The sequence below is a fragment of the Panthera uncia genome (genome assembly GCF_023721935.1).
Source record: "Panthera uncia isolate 11264 chromosome D3 unlocalized genomic scaffold, Puncia_PCG_1.0 HiC_scaffold_8, whole genome shotgun sequence".
In the NCBI taxonomy this organism is placed as follows: Eukaryota; Metazoa; Chordata; class Mammalia; order Carnivora; family Felidae; genus Panthera; species Panthera uncia.
In genome coordinates, this window is record NW_026057586.1 from 53,122,149 (window position 1) to 53,142,470 (window position 20,322).

At 43.0% G+C, this 20,322-nt stretch overlaps 1 protein-coding gene across 5 annotated transcripts in view; it reads right to left on the minus strand.

The window, feature by feature from the left end:
• Positions 1 to 292: 292 nt before the first annotated feature.
• Positions 293 to 20,322, minus strand: part of DLGAP1 (DLG associated protein 1) — a 933,957-nt gene continuing 913,927 nt past the window's right edge. For 2 of the 5 annotated variants that reach the window (XM_049619698.1, XM_049619699.1), the window contains exons 8-10: positions 12,403 to 12,494; positions 6,764 to 6,916; positions 293 to 3,642 (exon numbers count right to left, since the gene is read on the minus strand). In XM_049619698.1, the coding sequence (XP_049475655.1) occupies positions 3,433 to 3,642; positions 6,764 to 6,916; positions 12,403 to 12,494 (455 nt within the window). In that variant the 3' untranslated portion in view covers positions 293 to 3,432. Of the gene's footprint in view, positions 3,643 to 6,119; positions 6,917 to 12,402; positions 12,495 to 20,322 lie in introns of those variants that run through there. The other 3 variants (XM_049619697.1, XM_049619701.1, XM_049619700.1) reach the window with 3 other exon arrangements.

Sequence of the window (20,322 nt, forward strand, 5' to 3'; positions counted from 1 at the left end):
TTCACAAATATACAGCTCTCATCTGAAACTTTCATATGTGCGTGATCGTGTATGGTAAAAGGCCATGGTAAAAGGCCTTTTGGTTTTCAGTATTTTGATCCTTTACATAGGACACAAAGTCTACCCATCTGCTCACCAGCGGCTAACCTAAACGTGTATTTTATTGTATTCTAACAATAAAAGTTAGAATGATATATTTCTTCATTGCTTAATTATTCCCTCCAAAGACAATTACTTGTATTTTGGAAGAAGCAGGGCTTTGTAGTGAAAACACACAGACCTGAAAGCAGTGCATTAATTATTTTATTAATTTCTTCTTTTTACATTATGGGAAACATTCATCTATTTACAGTTTTTTGTTTTTTTTTTTTTGTCCACACACAATCTAGGTAAATAAGCCTATGAAATTCCACTTCATAAAGCCATAAAAATGTTCCCGACCCCTCCATCTGAAGGCTTTCAAATGAATCTTTTTTTTCCAAACCAAAATAATTTTTAAAAATTACATTGGGAATTCAGATATGCTAGTGATTTACATTCCAGTTATTTAAAATATGCATCTAGACATGTTTTAAAAAAGAAATGGTAAATTCACAAGGATAAGGCTTAAATTAAAGTGGTAATGCACAGTAAAACATTAAGGAAACATCTATAAATAACAGAAATATATTACAAATAAATTAGTTCTATTTACCATTTCAAATATTAAAAATCTTTAATCCATTTCTTCATCTCTCTTTACAAAAAGGTTATGTGAATTGTATGGAAACATCTGCAAAAAATATAATAAATACTTAATTTCTTTGAACGTTTTTTGATGTGGGAGACAAACTTCTTTTGTAGTTCCCCCCCCCCCCAAGAAAATGCCCAAACAGCTTTATACCAAAGTTAAACAAAATAAGTAATTTTTCAGGGTACATACATTTTCCATTATGAACTAAAAAACATATCTACAAATTACATCAAAAAGAACAATGTGACAAAGGTTATGCTCATGGATGTCAGCTTAAGGGGGCAAATGGTTAACAAGCAGCTTTATGTGGGGTCGTGTTTTAAGATCAATAATTAGCTTTTTATAAAGTGTTTGTACAATTTGTTTTAAGGAAGGCAAGGGTCATGATGCCTGTAGGCATTCAGCTAAAAGATTTAAAATCCTTACCAAAAATAGCTTATGAATATACAAATACCATTCACATAGACAAGATAAATAGGCCTTCTCTTGTCTCTCTTTAAAATATCCTGGGCTAAACCGGTTTCCAAATAAAATACTGTAGGATGATCTTGAGTCATATTAGAAATCGATTTCTTAATCCCAATCTTCTCTCTACCTCAGGGCACGGAGCTGTAGTTGGGAACATGGGTCTTCCGATGGATGTCGCTTCCTTCACGTCAATCTATGAGTTCCAAGTCATTTTCAGGATTGAATGGGACTATAGGCTACCCAAGGTGGCAGATGGCCTTACTGGCTGCAAACTTTGTGTGACCTTCCGTTGCTGCTACAAACTGAAGAAAAGGTGTATTCTTTTTAAAACAAGCGAACCCTTGAAGTTCAAAATCTCTGTCAGCTCCAATTTTGCAAAGCACTCAAGGTGCTTTGTCCACCCTAGTTAAAAGTTGGTTGGTTGGTTTTTAAATAGGTTAGTAGCCCTTTTCTTGTAAACCACAGCAGTAAACATTTGTGCCCTGTTTATAAAGATAGCTCAAAGCATCAGTGGCTCTGAGAGGTAGCGAATTCCCTAGTGGTTTTAGAATGTGACCATGAAAATAGTTGTTGCCAGAACCCATCACTTCTCTTAATTTCATAAATAAATTAGCACCTGGCTACGAGAGTATATTTTTTTAAAAAAGTTCTGGTGCAAGCTTATTTGATGTGTGTTTTTAGTCTGTCATTTTTCAAGGGTAATTTCTAATGCTTTAGAGTGGGAGCTGGACATAAAATGTCAGTGATACTTTAAGATCACCACATCCTAAATGTTTAAACTGCTACGAGTAAGGGCGTTTAAAGATAACTTCAGCTAGATGCTTAGCGCACACTGCCCATCCGTCAGGACTAAAAGTGTAAATTCACATTCTCTGCCAAAAGCCTGGGTTTCTTTCAGTGCTTATGAATCATGACTTTCCCCCCTTCCTCGTGACTGCTGAACTGCTGAGGTCAAATTTCTTCTCTCACCACCTGGGACCTCAAGATGAGGGGCAGCTCTTTGGAACGAGGCCGCGTGTCTACTTGGGTAGAGAATTTATTTTATCGGTTTGACATAGGACGAAACCCTTATGCTGGGGACTGGTAGGACTCTGGGTAGGAGGGAGAGAAGACCAAAGGCGAAAATATGTCTGCATTACAAACTACCGGGTTACAACAGATGGATGTGTAGCATTCAAAGGGATGACAGGAAAATCCAAACTTCTCTCCGAAAACACCCTCGCTGCCACTTACAGCACTTCTTGACCAGGTGTGTACTTATAGGCGTAGTAGGTAGGCCCCCCAGGATGGACACTAACACGTTAAGAGGACCAACGCTTTCCCCTTTAAAGACCCCCCACCATCACAACAATATAATACACATAGTACAGTAAAAGTTGATAAAACATTTCAGGTCTAAATTTTCTTAATAATAGGACAAAAAAAAAAAATCCCTTACGTAGTATATCTTAAACTAGCAGTGCTTCCTTGCCTTTCTTCCTTTTATTGCCTTTCAGAATAGATTAATTTCCCTGAAAGATCGAATTTACAATCTTCTGCTGATGGAAACATTTGAAGCAGTGATGGATGGAGTAACAGTGAGGCAGTTTGTGCAGCTGTGAGTGAAGCAGGTAAGCCCCAGCACCTGCAGAGTTTGCTCCTCCCTTCCCCACTACATATCCAGCCCCACTTCGTCCCCTCTAGGATTGTCACTCATCGATTCCGGTGAGATGGCGTGATTTCTGAGGTTGGAAATAAAGTGCTCCATCTGCTTGACAAAATAATAACCGTTTAGGGGAAATAAAGGGAATCGGAGCCCTAGTTTCCTTCACGTGGAAGACGGTTAAGTCCCAAAGGCTCACCCTGTGCTACTGGATTTCTGAAATACCCTATGGTTTTATATTGCTGAGCTCTAGGGACAGACTAGCTTGGGAGAACTGAGGATGGTGGGCGACCTAAAGGGGCCATTTCTACACAGGTGGGTTTGGTTCTGCCGAGAAAAGAAAGGCCGGCTCTCCGGATGAGGCAGGTGGGTGACGCGTCCGTACGGGTGGCGAAGCTCGGTGGAGAACGTGGGCAAACCGGTCCGGGCGGCTGGGGCTACTGGGGGGAGGGGGGCGGCTCCTGCAAGACCGACAACTACACCGCGACAGTGGAAGTCACTGAGCTCCGGGACGGACGGGCTCGGAGGGCGGGGAGGGGGCGGAGGGAGGACGGAGCGCGGAGGCGGCGCGGCGGGGCGCGCGGGGCGCTCAGAGCCGGGTCTGCGCCTCGGGGATGTAGATCTCGATGCTCTCGGCGCTCTCGGTGGCCGAGTTCTGGCGGACGGACGCGGCGCGCTTGGCGGCCATCAGGCGCTTGCGGGCCTCCTGGCGCTGCGAGCTCTCCAGCGAGCGCTCCCGGATCAGCGGCGCGGGGCCCTTCGCCGGCTTCTTTGGCACTGGAGGAGGGGCCCTTCTCTCCTGATCAAAGCAGAAGGTTCAGGACATTACACAGCTTCTCAGGACAAGCTTGGGAAAAACTGGGATAGGTCAGTAGTTAGAACACGCACACTTTTTTTGATTTTGGTTTTGGGTTTTTTTGTTTGTTTTTTAAACCTAAAGGTGGTTAGTTCTGATCTGCACTCTGTATACATATATATATACACACACATATATATATATATATATTTTTATATGTACATATAAAAAATGTACATATATATATTTCTTTATTATTCTGGCTTGGGTATTCAAAAGATGCAGGGGGAAAAAAAGGAATACCGGTAAGCTTAAGGCCAAGGGTAAGGCCGAATTGCAGAACTAGTCTCTCCAAGGGAAGGATGTGGGTATTTAAAATGCCCTCTGCTGAAAGGTTGCGGCTCCCGGCATATTTAGTGTGGTTCTCTCTGGAGGCTCCAGACTCTTCCGGGTGCCAGGGATGGGTTAGGGTGGCAGCGGCAGCAGCAGCCTCTGGGGACCCTGCGTCCCCTCTAAGGAGGCGAGGCTGCGGGTGCAAGCTCGGCTCAGAGTTTAAAAACATCCCCGCCCTCTCTCCCCGGGCCCACCCATCCAAACCTAAAAGGCCAAATGAGGAAGAAGAGATGATAAGACTGTGTTCTTTAGCTTTGTTGATGCCACTGTGAGTTATACCCGTCTGCACATCACACACAAACACACAGCAATAGACTTTCCGGGGTCACCCTGGAGGGAGGACACTGATGGTTCCTCCACTCGGTGGGGGAGGGGGGTGGGGGGGGGGTGGAATCCGTTCCCAGATAGGCTCCTAAAACATCCCGCTGGGATGTCACTCCTTAGGGGCCTCAGGACGGTTGTGGTGGCCCAGAAGGCAATTCCAATCACAGGAACAGACATTGTGCTTTGAAAATTTAACCCAGGACTGAAAGAGGTCTTCCTCCTCTCAGCATCAGCAAACTATGAAATGGTTGGATATTTTAAAATGCCACTGCAGGGGCGCCTGGGTGGCTCAGTCGGTTAGGCAGCCAACTTCGGCTCCGGTCATGATTTCACGGTCCATGAGTTCGAGCCCCGCGTCGGGCTCTGTGCTGTCAGCTCAGAGCCTGGAGCCTGTTTCAGATTCTGTGTCTCCCTCTCTCTGACCCTCCCCCGTTCATGCTCTGTCTCTCTCTGTCTCAAAAATAAATAAACGTTAAAATGCCACTGCAAAAATAAAGGCCATTCAACACTTGGGTCACAGAAAAAAAGAAAATGCAGTGGGCAAGCTGCGAATCTAAACCACGAAGGAATTTAAAGAAAAGGATAATGAGTTTTCAGACTCTCCGAAAAGGTCCATATGAATCTGCTGTTTTCATTTTTAGTAAGATACCTTCAATTCTCATGACACGGATGTGACAGTTATCTTAAAATAGGGATTTTAGGATTCTCCAAAGGGGTATACTCTGTATCTTCACACTTAAACTCATTGCAGCAAATCCTCCTTGCTTGCCTGGGTGAAGTGCCTAGATAAATTTATTACATTGGAATTGCCCGCAGGCTGATTAAGGCGGAGTCTGTGTGGACAGAAAAGGGAAGTCCAGAGTGCAAACAGCATTTGGCCAACTCTGATTGTGCTCATTTGTTTCTTCCCCTCAAGTTCATGGGGTGCTGAAAAGCTCTGGTCATAGACAAAGTGTATAAAAATTTAGAAATCAAGTTCACTAATGACTCACTGTGTACGTGTCGACAGGTTACATATGTCAATTCTTAGCATCACAAATTTTGGACATTTTAAGTCTTCACTGTTGGGTAACTTGGTGATATTTGGAAAAGTATGAATATTGGAAACTTTTTAGCCATATCTTCCTTTCCTTGTACTTAAAAGAATAATATTTAAAAAAACCCAATGAGTGAGAATTAGATGGATCAGCTCTAAAAACTAAATTACCAGTATGTGTGTACATCTGTCGTGTTTTCTTAAAATAAGAACAATTTAAAAGCTTATTTAGTACATAGTTTTAAACACAGATTAAAGAAAACTAGATTGAGTGCGGGAGTTTGGCTTCCCACATAAGAGGCCACACATATATCAATGGTACTTTGATGCTTAACACTAAAACCCCTGGTCAATGGCGATAGAATTGGAGATGAGGGACAATGACACTGACCCTCTCGCTGATTATGACTCGGCCCTTGGGACTGGCTTTCTCCTGGGAGTCCACTGACTGTATGAACCCGGATACCATGATGGAGAGCAGCAAAATGGACTGGACTACTGTTCGCTCTCTGACAGGCAAGGAGATCTGAAAAGGGCAGGCTACCGGAGCTTCATGGGAACACACAAGCCTCATGTTTAGAGGCTGAATCTCTTGGACCTGTTCAACCTCAGGCCATTGGAAAGCAAAGAGTTAAAAAAGTCATGCATGACAGGCCAACCTAGGGAGGTGGATATTGGGTACCTGTGTGAGCCTGGTGGAACCACCATAATCAAATGTGAAAATTGCAGTTTATTAATTAAAGTAAAATAACTTGAACCTTTATTTCTAAACTGTTGAATGAGAAACCCAGTGAGCAATATTCCCCAAGTCAAGTCAACCAAAAGTAAAACTCTTTAAAAAAAAAAAAAAATCCCAACATTTATGATTACTGTGAACCTTTATGGTGTATATTTTTAACCTTGAACAACAGCGGTTTCTTTATTACTATATTTATGAAATGATTATCAAAGTCGGTTAGTTTTCAGGGCTTCCTATTTTTCTCAGAAACACATCCTAGGGTGTAAGGAAGTTGAACTCTTGCTCTATATAATCATGCACTGAAGATGTCATTTATTTTAGTTTAAAAAGCAAAATGGAGGCAGTTCCTTCCAGTGACTAAAATGGTTTAACTTAAAGTTTAATTAACAAAAAAGCCACATTCCCATTTTCCAATTCACAAAGACAGGTTTTTCTTTAAAAATATGCCTGAAACATATTACAGATAATATCCCAAATGATTACTATGTAAACATTGTCATTACAATGAGATTAATATGATATCAGCTCCATTTCACATTGTAAACAGCAAGACTGAATGCAGAAGCCTATTTAGACTGTCCAGTGTTTGTGCAGGTTTTTAAATGAACCATACAAAATCTACATTGTTCTACCTTCTTGTCAAGAGGATCCATCTGTTTCCAATTATTGGCCTTTAACTGATGAAGTTCATCAAATTTCATACTAATATTTTCTATGGACAACTGCAGCATGTCCCAGAACCCCGCCAGATCCTGGGAAGTGGGCCTTGGATGAGCATTGGGATTCTGTACAAGAGAAAGAAAAACATTCGTGCTTTAGAGGCAATCGATGACAACAAGCACAGGCCCAAAGGGGCATTTTCAAATATTTCAAATAACATAAGGGGGATGAGTTCCTTTTGGCTTTCAAATAGGAGATAAAAGTGAGGCTACAAATGGTAATTCTTCCTTTTTCTTCTTTTCTTTCTTTCTTTTCTTTCTCTTTCTTTCTTTCTCTTTCTTTCTTTATCATCTATTATCTATTATCTATCTATCTATCTATCTATCATCTCTATCAATCATCTATCTATCTATAAAGATTTATTACAGAATAATTGAAACATACAATTGTAAGATATTTAAAGTGTACAACACGAAGATTTGATATATGTACACATTGTATACAGACTCCTCCCATAGAATTAATAAACACATCCATCACATCACATAATTATCTTTGTGTGTGTGTGTGTGTGAGAACATTTAAGTTCTACTCTTAGCAAATTTCAGTTATACAATACACTGTTATCAGCTATAGTCACCATGTTGTACATTAAATTCTCAGACCTTATTCATCTTATAACCAAAAGTTGGTACCCTTTCAACCAATGTCTTCCCTTTCCCCCACCCCCCAAGCCCCTGGCAACCACTTTTCTCCTCTTTCTTTCTATGGGTTTGACTCTTCTTAAAAGATTTCATTTCAAATGGTAATTTTATACACTCATCTGAGTCAGTGATTCTCAAATGTCAAGGTTGTAAAACTCTTCTTTTGTAATACAACATCTATCAATGTGGTATGAGGAGAGAACCCAAACTTTTCAAAAAACTATGACAAGATGCATTAAAACATATTTAAATGAAGACACCATCTTTGGCGGGGGTGGGGGGTGGGGGTGGGGAGGATAGTGGAGCTGGAATCTGACATCATGTCATCCAACTTATTCAGAGAACAGATAAGAAATCTAAAATAAGACTTGTTTTAACAGTCATGTTGAGGGAAACGATAGGGTAAACAAATGATGAGTAAGAAAATAATTTGCATTTTTAATATTTTGTAATGTTTATTTTATTTTTGAGAGCGAGTGCGAGTGGGGGAGGGGCATAGAGAGAGGGGGACAGAGGATCTGAAGCAACTCTGTGCTGACAGCAAAGAGCCTGATGCAGGGCTCGAACTCACGAGCCTCGAGATCTTGACCTGAGCTGAAGTTGAATGCTTAACCTACTGAGCCACCTAGGTGCCCCCCAAATAACTGCACTTTTAATGTACCATGTGTTTAACAATTAAGATGTTACTAATATAGGAAGTCATTTTATCATACAAGGACTTTTTTTTTTTTTTTTTAATGTTTATTTATTTTTGAGACAATGCGAGAGACAGAATGCAAGCAGCAGAGGGGCAGACAGAGGGAGACACAGAATCTGAAGCAAGCTCCAGGCTCTGGGCTGTCAGCCCAGAGCCGGATGTGGGGCTCGAACTCACAAACCGTGAGATCATGACCTGAGCCGAAGTCGGATGCCTAACTGACTGAGCCACTCAGGCGCTCACAAGGACTTTTACTAAATCTTTGGGAAATGAATTGGTTTTAAATCAACCATAACATAAAATAGCAAATGCAAGAACACATATCTATATATTACACATAGATGTCTGTAATGACCCACTTTCTAGATAATATTAAACAGTCTTCAGTGTTTAAGGATTGACATTTTTTTTTGCCCCATCCCTATATCCCTGACAGGTACTAGAAAGTATGAACCATGAATTTATATGATGTAAAACAGAAAAAACATAACTAGGAGACTGAAGGTGTCATGCCCAATATTAATCACTACTGCCAATAGTAGCTAAAGGGATTCATGGTTATGGGGGTGGGAGCTTCCAGATGTCAGAGGCTTACATCTGGGTCAGTTTGGGTTACCTGTGGGTATTAAAGCCAATTGGATATACTGTGAAACCTCATGCCATATAATAACCTGAGGCCATTTTGTACTTTTTTTTTTTTAATGTTTTATTTACTTTTTGAGAGAGTGGGAGTGGGGGAGGGGCACAGAGGGGGGACAAAGAGGATCCAAAGTGGTCTCTGGGCTGACAGCAGAGAGCTGGATGTGGGGCTCAAACTCACGAATTGTGGGATCATGACCTGAGCCGAAGTCAGAAACTCAACCGGGTGAGCCGTCCAGGTGCCCCCATTTTGTACTTTAAAAACCAACTTTCAGGAGCACCTGGTGGGTCAGTCGGTTGAGCATCTGACTTTGGCTCAGGTCATGATCTCACAGTTCATGAGCTCAAGTCCCACATCAGGCTCTGTGCTGATAGCTCAGAGCCTGGAGCCTGCTTCAGATTCTGTCCTCTTTCTCTGCACCTCCCTGCTTGTGCTCTCTCTCAAATATAAATAAATAAACTTAGAAAAAAAAAAAAACTTTCAGGAAGTGCAAGGTCAGTGCTCATCAAAGTTAATAGGTTGGAAAAGTTAATAGGTTGGAAAGAACTTTTTAGCCCTTTCACGGACTAGCATTATTGGTCTGCCTTCAAAATAAATACAAGTTAAAATGTATTTATAAACTTATACTTCTAAAACTGTCCATAGTTCTAGAATTCACTGAAGACGTAAATTCTAAAGTTTGTCAGTATTTGGTTCAGTATTAAACCCTAGTCTAGTGATACCTGAATTAAAGAGTTTCTCTGCAGCATTTTCATTTAGTAAGTTAAAAAATGTTCTTAACATCTAGGTTTAGAACAGACAGATAATAGCTTTAACAAAGTACATTGCAAATGGAGTTTTATGGTCTTCCTCATCTCACTGGTAACTAAGAACCAAATTGCTCATATTTTGGAGTTGACTACAGTCTCTTAGGTCACAAGCCTATCGGCTAAATTGGTTCAGTGCAGCAGTGATGAAATGATTGTTTGGTAGGCCCAAAGAGTTTGTTTAATTCTGTATGATGGGCGATTTGGTCCCTCCTCACCAAGAATCACTGCCCCTGTGTCGTCAAGGGGACAGATGGGGAAGCAGACAGAAAGAGAAACTGTGGGTCATGTGACATCCCACGCACAGAGAGTTGCAGCTCTCGCCTTAGTCTGAACCAGGCCACTTGGAGGTTAGAGGTGATGGAGGGTGTGGAGGGATGAGGGGGGGCTGGGTTCCTGAGTTTAGTTTTGTTGGAAAAAGTAATGCTCATCCATTTATTCTATGCCTGAAAGTCAAGTCTGGGATAATATTCAGGTGTTTTCAAGTGTTCTCCTCAGAGTAAGAACTCAAGAAAGGAGAGCTGGGTCTGGTTGTGCCCAATCTTAGGGACGCTTTTGTGCAGCTTTATAGACCTAAGAAATGCCACCACCAGGCCACCACGCTTCCTGCTGCAGAGAAGGTGGGGCTGACTGATCTGCCCATGTCCCTCTAGGAGGGCGTGGACTAGAATTCAAATCTTTGGGGCTGGTGGTGGGGCTGTCAAACAGGCACTGAGGTCAGATAGACTGGGATTTGAATCTTGGGCTCTGCCTCTTACCAGCTGACCCTGGCCAAGTTACTGATTGATTGATTTTTAGTTTTTGTTTTTCATTCCTGACCAAGTTATTTAGCTTTTCCATGCCCATTTTCCTCAACTGTAAAGTTGTTATAAAAATAATGTCACTATCTGCTCCATAGGGTCACTCTGAGGATTTAACCAGATCATATATCCTAAAGCTCTTGCCATGGCTTCCGGCACATACTGGGCTTTGAACCTTCCCTTCTGAGGCACGATTTGACCAGCCATCCATGGCCCTCCACCCGAGGCACAGTCCCACTTCCTGCCTCTAACATGCTGCCCACATTTCCAACTAAGTTCCTCTCGCTGCTCAGGCACGTGAGCCTATCAGGAACCAGGAAACGTCAAAAGCTGGCTTTAACAAACCTTTCCTAGAAGTCTGCGAAATTTTCAAAATGTTTTGTCTGCAATTTCATCATCAAAACTTTGCACAGTGTTTGTGTTCTACTTCATAACATACCTGCTTATTATATGATTCTGTGAAAAAGTGTGCTGTTTGCCCTATAGGGCGTACATATTGGCTTCCATGTATCTTTTAGGCAGTTTGAGAAATACAGCTTTCTATGAACTTTCATACATTTGAAGAGCACAGAACCATGTTAATGAGGATCTGTGACACATTAGCAAGTTTACAAATTAGCAGGAATTCTGTTCGTGGCACTGAGTGAAGCTCAGTAAAATATTTGTTGAATTCACTTACCAATACATTTACTAACCTATGTTATCCCATAATCCAGAACAGAATTTCTGGGAAGGTGGAAGGATTTTTGCTGAGGGAGAGGAAAACAAACTACAGATGTGGGGGGTGGGTGTGAGGAGGAGGTGAAGGACAGCCCCAAAGGGGGGTTTCAGAAAGAAAAGTCTTGTGAAAAGGGACCGAGAACACCAACTTTTGCAGGCTTTCCATTTTCTCTTGATTGAACCCTGTCTTGATAGATCCCCTCCAGTCTATATTTGTCCTTGTTAACAAGATGTGGTTAAAACTCTAAAATCATAGTCAATGAGATTGCAAATAACCATGTTTTTACTTTGCACAAGATGAACAAGTGGCTTTTCATTTTATATTAGAGCAAGCGTGACCAACAACTGACCAATAAAAGCTATTGTGGAAGGACACTTGCAGAGAATAGTAGCAGTTTCTTTAAAAAGACATACGTGAGGAAGCTCTTGCCCTTGTCTTTTGTAGTCCCTTTAAAAAAAATGTTGTTGACGCTAGTGGTGTTTCTGTCTCTTCATTTTACTTTATTTGGTTTTTGTACGTCCAACAAGGATGAATTACTCATTTGTCTCAAGGAGATCAAATCTACACTTTGTGATGCCGTCCACCTCTGGCCTTAAATTAAAATCGAGAACCCTGATGATGAGATAGGCACTGATGGCTATTTCAGAAGGAACATCATTATCCAAAATGGTTTTCGGTAATATCATTTTTGAAATATCAGGCTGCTCCATACTTTGGTAAGAATACTGAAATCAGGGCTGCCCTGGGAAAGCCAGGAAATTGGAAACATTTCAGTTACCAAAAAAAAAAAAAAAGGCAGGAAATGGAGTTTTAACTTGATTGGATTTTTTCTTTTAAGATTATTTAAGTATAAAATAAATATTTCTAATTTTTTTTAATTAAAAAAAAATTTTTAACACTTATTTGTTGTTGAGAGACCAAGAGTGAGTGGGGGAGGGGCGGAGAGAGAAGGAAACACAGAATTTGAAGCAGGCTCCAGGCTCTGAACCATCAGCACAGAGCCCAATGTGGGGCTCGAACCCACAAACCATGAGATCATGACCTGAGCTGAAGTAAGATGCTCAACCGACTGAGCCACCCAGGCGCCCCTAAATACTTCTAATTTTAAGAAAAGCAGGAAATTAGATTCCTCAGAAAATTCTATTTCAGGTGAGAGAGTGTTCAAAATTAGTTGTGGCAGCCTTGACAACATGATCTCCTCCTGACTAGCTGGGAAGTGGTAGTGATGGGGAATGTTACCTACCAGGTTTTCTTCACACAGTTCTCTGAACTGGTAGAATTTCTGGGCCATGAGAAGTTGGGCACTGCCCACTGCAGTTCGGATTTTCCCTAGAACTGAAAAAAGCAAACATACAAGAAGTTTACACATTATGTCTCACTGTGGAGATTTAGTCTGGTAAAGCAAAGAGGAAGTTATGCTGCAATAATTAGGAAAAACTGCACACATACAGCACGTGAACACACACACACACACACACACACACACACTCAGCCCAGCTGCTGTGGGGCTAGTCTATGGAACAGAGGCTAGGTGAAAGTATAAAATCGACTTGGACAAAAACACATGCTCATTACACATATTTCTTAGGAATAACGGAGTTTTCCATCACAGCATTGGAGCTTACCAAGAGGCAAATAGGTTTTTCTTCCCTCCCGCCTTTTATTGCAAGGATAAGTTTCAAGTGTTTTTCAGTATAGTTATGGATTTATTTGTGTCAGCAATCATGGTCTGCGAGCTCGTTTTTCTAATCCAACTCCAAACACAAGAAAAGCAATCCTGACTTGAAGGGGCGCTCTCTTGGCACTCACCATCTCCTATCCATAACCTTCATTATTTTTCCGGAGCTCAGCCACGGGGACTGTCAGGAAAGCGCCATGGCCAGTTGAAAGATTTTCTAAGGAATGAACATTTTCAGCCTGTTGCCTAGGGAACGCCAGCACCGTTCCAGCTTTTCCACTCCACAGACCAATTTTATTGTTAATATAGGTTTAATTCCCTATGCACTGTGCTGAAAATCTCCTTTGCAAGCTACTTCTTGTCTTCCGTGCAGACTAAGGCAAGAACCTTTCAACTGAGGGCATGCTGAGACGGGCAGAACCGCTCTGCACAGAGCTGTCCTGAGGTCTGCATTGTCCCAAGGCCCTCCCTCCACCCGGTGGGGACCGGGGGCACAGCTGCACTGCTGGAGCTCTGCCACCAGGCAGTTCTCAACATGCCCTCCCTGTCGGGGAGGAAGGGGAGAAGGCGCCCTGCTCCCCCTTCCTGGCCCCCGCATAGACAGGGAGACTCCTCAGAAGGGCACTTGCTCCGTGGTGAAATCTGCATCTCTGCGGGGAGGTGGAGTAAAGGATCGAAGCAGTGTGAGTGCCGGGTTTTGCTGTGGATTTACAAAGCCTGAGACCCAGGGTAGAATGAGGTCTCTCTTTCTTGACCTCAGTCCCCACAAGGTCTGAGAAGAAGACAAAAGAAAAAAAAAAACTTTATTGTGACAGGGTTTTCTAGTAACTTTCTTCTCTGTTTAAAACTTCCAGGCTAGGGGCACCTGGGTGGGTCAGTCGGTTGAGCATGTGACTTCCACTTGGGCTTAGGTCATGATCTCAAGGTTCCTGAATTTGAGCCCTGCATCAGGTTCTGTGGCGACAGTATGGAGACTGCTTGGGATTCTCTCTTCTCCTCTCTGCCCCTCCCCTGTTCGCACTCTCTCTCAAAATATTAAAACCAAACCAAATCAAACAAAAACCTGCCAGGCTAGACCATGGTTTATGATATGCACACTATACTTAAGTATTATTCAAATATTTTGGCATTCCCACACACGGAACTCAGGGCATTTATGAACTCTCTGTCACCAGTCCCACCGAACAGCCCAGGTGCAGAAATCGCCTCCTCAGTGACAGCCAGGGGCTCCCCTTGATGGCCATGAGGCAGCAATTCCTCAGGCCTAAGTGTTTACTCTTTTCCAGTCTTGCTTATGTGAGGCCCTTCTCCTTTTCTCCACACCCCTGAAGCAGAAAGGAAGAAGCATGTGGAGACACAGAGCATCATAGTTGCTAAGGGTCCGGCCCTGAGCTGGCTGAGGGTTTTGGCCCCAATACTTACCAACCCCTGCCCTGGACAGGTCATTCAATCTCTGTTCTCTCCTATGTAACGTAAGGTTAATGGTATCTATTTGTAGGGTTGTTGTGAAGGTTAAAAGCAATAATACACAGGAAATGCTTGGGACAGTGTCTGATATGTAGCAAACAACCAATAAGTGTTTGTTATCACCTAGGGCCAGGATACTACCATTCCTCTCTGGTTATGCCACCTGTGGGTCCCACACTTGCTCTGCCCGGAAGAGAAGAGGAAAAAAACAAAGTCTGGATTATTCAAAGGTAATCAGACATCCTTGGTTGCCTGGGACAGGTATGTGCTTTGGATCACCTGTTCCAGATCTGAGACAGTTCTGAGGAGGCATTTCCTAAGTGAATATGTGGCTTAGGCAAACTCTAAGGTCCCTGGAAACATCTCTGAATTATGTTGCTGATGGGTACGGCTGTGACACCAGCAAATCCTTAGAATGAATCCTGGAAGCTTAGAACTTGTCCTGAGGGGTCTCCAATTTGTTGGCTTGTATGGCAGAGCCCCTGGGAACTGTCATAGAACCCCCAGCTATTCTGATATGCCTCAAAACTTTGAGCTAATGTTTCTCCATTACACCTGAAAACCTGAGTGTATAATAGATTACTATAGTGAGAGCAGCTGAGTAAGACAGTGATTCTCAGATGAGAAGAAAGCACTGCTCCAAACAATCTTTCAGGCAACACCCACCCACGTAGGAGCCAACTCAGATGGATGTCTTCTTGAAAGCAGAACAAGGGACATCCTCAGCATGGTCTGGCGAGAGCTGTAGATTTGGAGCAAAAGTAACTGGGATGAAGTTGTGGCCCTTCTGTTTTCCAGCTTTTTGCCATCATGTTCCTTGAGTGGAAATTCCCTACTGGCTCCGGGATTGTTTGCATTTCCAGTGTCTAAGTGATAATCTTTCCTGGGCCCAGGAAAAGGAGGTGCTGATGTGGGCTTTGGGAGAAGCCATTCAACAGGAGGGCTTGGGTCAAGCAGATGAAATTCCTACTTCCTTCGCCTCCACGCTTTTGTTTCTAGAGAACTAAAAACTCACTTTAATTTCTTTTTTTTTTTTTAAGTTTAATTACTTTGAGAGAGAGAGTGACTGGGGAGGGGCAGAGAGAGAGGGAGAGAGAGAGAGAGAGAGAATCCCAAGCAGGCTCCACACTGCCACCATGGAGCCCAAAGTGCGGCTCGAACTCACAAACTGCATGATCATGACCTGAGCTGAAATCCACATTGAGACGCTCAGCTGACTAAGTCACCCAGGCATCCCAAAACTCACTTTAATTTTGAAGAAAAAAGCTCTAATGGAGTTTGTTCTGTTTTTCCATTAGACATTCACTTAGTGTGGAGATAACTCTCTTCTTCTAAAGGTAAATTTCATATTTGTTCTGTAGTCTTTGAGGAAGAAAAAAGCTAATGAAGCAGATGTGCTCCTGGGATTGCATTTAGTTGGCTCCCTTCACACTCTGGCCCATACACCTTTTCCAGATTGTTCAGCACAGATGTAGTCAATAGTTTTTATTACCCATCACCCTTCATTGAATGCATCTTCCAGAATAATGCGTCTCTACTGTATTCCTGCAGGCATGCCACTTAATGAAGATTTATACCAACTATTTGTATTCTGTATATATATATATACATACATATATATATATTTAATGTTTATTTATTTTTGAGAGAGAGAGAGAGAGAGAGCAAGCAGGGAAGGGAGAGAGAGAGAGGGAGACAGAACCCGAAGCAGGCTGCAGGCTCTGAGTTTTCCACGCAGAGCCTGATGCAGGGCTCAAACTCACAAACCATGAGATCATGACCTGAGCCAAAGTTGGATGTTTAACCGACTAAGCTACCCAGGTGCCCCTGTGTAATATTTAATCACATTATGGGCCCTGTTTTGCGGTGCTACTCTTTTTATGTGGGTAAGTCTGGTCTCCCTAGGTGTCTTATAAAATCCCTGGTAATTAGTTTTTAAGATTCTTTCTCCCTTTCCTTTCCTCCCCAGCTGTTAGTCTGTTCCTCAATGGAAGTACAAAATAACAACCCAAAACACTGGTGAACTAAATTTCTTCCATTTCAGAAGTGGGCACCTCCATACTAACTCCCCCACTCATAACCTAGAAACTTCTCATCCTGCAGTAGATGGTTATGGGGAATCATAACAGAGAGCACAGGCCTGGGTTAGTTCATCACATAGAGCCAGGAAGATCTTTTGGTAAGTTATCACTGTTTGGTTTTTGCACAGATCTGTTTATTTATATTATTATCTTGTATTTATCTCTTTTTAAAGTTTATTTATTTATTTTGAGAAAGAGAGAAAGCACTAGCAGGGAAGGGACAGACAGAGAGGGGGAGAGAGAAAATCCTAAGCATGCTTCATGCTCAGCGCAGAGCCCAATGTGGGGCTCGAACCCACGACAGCAAGATCACAACCTGAGCCGCTATCAAGAGTCAGAAACTTAACCGACTGAACAACCCAGGCGTCCCTATTACCTTGTATTTCAAAGCACTTTCACACGTGCATCAAACCGGATCCTTTCACGACCCTGTGAGACAGGGCAGATATCATCATTTCATTTGAGAAAATTTGGGCTCAAATTATGAAGAGCCTTCCCCGGCGGCCCTATAGTGCCTGGGACTCTGTCTTCTCCCTCCCCATCCACTTGTGCTGTGTTGAAAACTGGGTCTGAATCTACTTAAATGAAGCCATGTGAGGGTGATTTCTTTCCTTTATCAACACTTTCTAGCTAGGACCACTGGACGGGGGGCGGGGGCGGCTGTAGTTAGCTTATAGAAGAATCTGAGGCAGTTCAGCAAACTCGATCCCTGCCCACACTGAGATGGGAGAGCAAAGCACATGTACACGAATTGTTGCACAAAGACATTTCAGCTGTGGAAAGAATGGAGGAACTGGGATCACTTGAAAGGGATGCTAGTGGGCGTAAGGTTGAAGTCTGGGTTTTCCTTTTAAAGATGATACATCAGAATAAGAAGCAGAGAAAGACTATTTTGGGTGTGAGATGGGTCTCTTATGAGAACTCTAATTTTAAATCTAGCTATATGCAAACAAAAGCCCAGACGTTAGGGAAGAGCACACCTCCTTCCTCCCACTGAGCCCCATGGGGGATGATTTTTATTTGGGAATAAGGAGGTGATATACAAGGCACAGGGCTGAAGAGGATGACAATTTATTTTTTTAATTTAATTTTTAAAGTAATCTCTACACCCAACGCGGGGCTCGAACTCACAACCCCGAGATCCAGAGTCATGTGCTCTGCCGACTGAGCCAGCCAGGCTCCCTAAGAATAATTTCTTTCAATCTTGCAAGTGGATCCATGGAAAGCTGCAAGCGTGCTGACCACAGTGTAAAACAAAGACCCTTTCCCTTGGGGCTATGCAGGACTTTTACCTGAGTCAGGATCAGTATCTCATATCCATAAGCATGACTGTCTCTCCCTTTTTCTGCCATTGTGGGGCGTGCGGTTGACTGCTCCTCCCCACGTCTTCTCACAAGACTTTCAGGGTCCAGCAATTCCCGGCCAAGAAAGAAAAGTGGAACCATCCCAGTCCCTCAGTGGATTCGGACAAAAACTGGTAATAAAATCAGATACAACTGCAACAGGAGACGCTGGAGAAGAATCAAGTCGGGTCTATCAGGATTCGCACATGAGACAGTACCCATATTTAAGCTGCATCAAGGTCACCAGCATCACCACTATCTGGACAGTTGGACATGCATTAAGGGGAAAGTGATTTTCTATGTTTCTACACTAGTAGGTTGCCTCAGTAAGATGAGAGACCTTCCATTTGAAAAAAGAAGTCCTTAAGCATAATTAACATATCTATCTTTTAATTTTCCAAGAAGAACTGAGTCTCTAGAATGGAATAGGCAGAAGCAGTGGTTTCCCTGACTGTTTCTGATTCTTACCTACTACGCCCAACTCCACAATCGTCAGGTGCCCACATCAGGCATCAGAAACAGAGAGGGATAGACATATTTCTATACCCTCAATGGATGGTGAAGCTTGCTACTCCCATCCAGTGGACATGCTGGGTCAAACGCTCCCCCAGCCCTGCCACCTACACCATAATTCACCTCATATACTCCTTTTCCAGTCTAACTTTTCTCTCTGCATAAGATACTGGAAAGAGCATAGGTGTGGAAGTCAGGAATGCCACTTGCCAGTGGTTGATGTTGGGAGACTTTATTGTACTCTCAGACTCTGTTTTCTTTATCTGTCAAATAATCATTATACTATCTTCATGGGATTGCTGATTATTTAATGAAATAACAGACAAAAATGGTTAGAAGGTAGTAGACATTCTTTAGTTCCTGGGCATTTACCTGGGAAACTAAAAGGTGGCATGAGCCAAAACAGGGAATTATTTCTCCTGCTAATCTTCATACTCCAACCTTTCTTGAATGTCTTTATTTATTTATTTGTTTATTTATTTATTTGTTTATTTGGTGGATTTCATTCAGGCAGATTTAGGCAGGGGTCAATAATTTCTTTGGTCTCTGTGTATAAGGAAGTCATAACAATTATTCAGGGGCCCAGATTTTCTGGCAGAGTCTGGCAGAGTTCTCCCACCTCTAAGAGCTAGAACAGTGGCCAACTGGTTGCTGGGAGACAGAGATACAGAGAGGAGACAGAACCCTAGACAGTGCTGGACACCCACACCACCCAGCTGGAGCCTTGTGCAGGAAGCAAACTCATGGCAAAATGAAGGGTCAGAGCCCTCCTCATGAGAAGCAGCTTCTCTTGCAAAACAAGGTCCATTTTCAGGTGCAGAGCAGGCCAGGTAAGTCCTGCTAGCCTGGAGAGCTATATTCCCATCTTGTGTTCCAGTGTTTAGTCCTGTGGCTCGGTGCCACTATGAACCCACAATTTTCAAACTCAGCTGATTTCATTGCTGTTCCTTAGTCCTCTGAGATGATCTCCGCTCCCTCCCTCTCCGACTCTCCCTTTCTGACTCTTGCTCACTTGCAACTCAACCCTGCCTCCTCGTCTTCAGCGATAACTGTGCCTCCTATGAGATGAAGAAAGCTGAATCACGCAGGAATATTCTCCACGTTCTGCCTCTCCTAATACTGGTCTAGTCCCCTAAACCTCTAAAGAGTGTGAGGGTTCTACATGATGGGCAAGCAGCAGACCTCTCTGGTTAGTTGGGTAACAAAAGAGATGCCAGGTGCCAGGAGGAAATTACTTACATTCATTCCTAACGTCCTCTTCTCCATGACTGTTAGCCGCTCCCACCAAAAAGACTTTCCTACATTCACTCCTCCCATCTGATTTGCCTGATTCCCTTCTGGCTGCTCTGAGAACGTGCTCCATAAGTCTGTCCCTGTCTCTGTGACCTATGCCTCTCTGTGCTATAGCACAACCAGGGATGCCTGTGAGTGTCCTCCAGTCTCTCCCACCCTAAGGGGAGAAACTCCTCCCCAATCTCACGATCCCCTCCAGCTAATATAAAATTCCTCTTCTTCCTTGTCCTGGACTGCATTGTGTGCTCCCAACATTCAAATGTTGAAGTCCTAACTCCTTATTCTTCTGGGTATCTCTTCATTTGGTCCAAAGGCTCCCACATGCAGTCTTTGGCTCTGACGCTGCATTCCTTGTTCCTTAGGGCTCTCCCTCTTTACCTTGTAGGTGCTGAACACAAAATTCAGTCCTGAGCCCACTTCCCTGATCCCCCTTGAATGGGCTCATCATTCTCATGGTTTCAGCTATTTTGGAAATTTGTTTATGTGTCCCAAATTTATAACTCCAGTGTATATCAGCCCCCCATATCTAAGTATCCACTCAATGCCTCTTGTCTCCCCAAATCCATGTTTCCCTCAGGATTCCCTAGTTGATTATCATTAGGGCTACCAGGCCATCCACAGTGTGGATGCCAGTCTTGGAGGTCTGGTTTCACTAGGGGAACTAGAGGGGCTTTTCCATGGTTCCCTATCATCCATGGGGTAAGCAGGTAACTTTCTTCAGTGGGCTTGCAGGCATGGCCCACCTGTTCAGCCTTACCTCTGCCCACCCTTTCAGTGCTCTGGGTCAC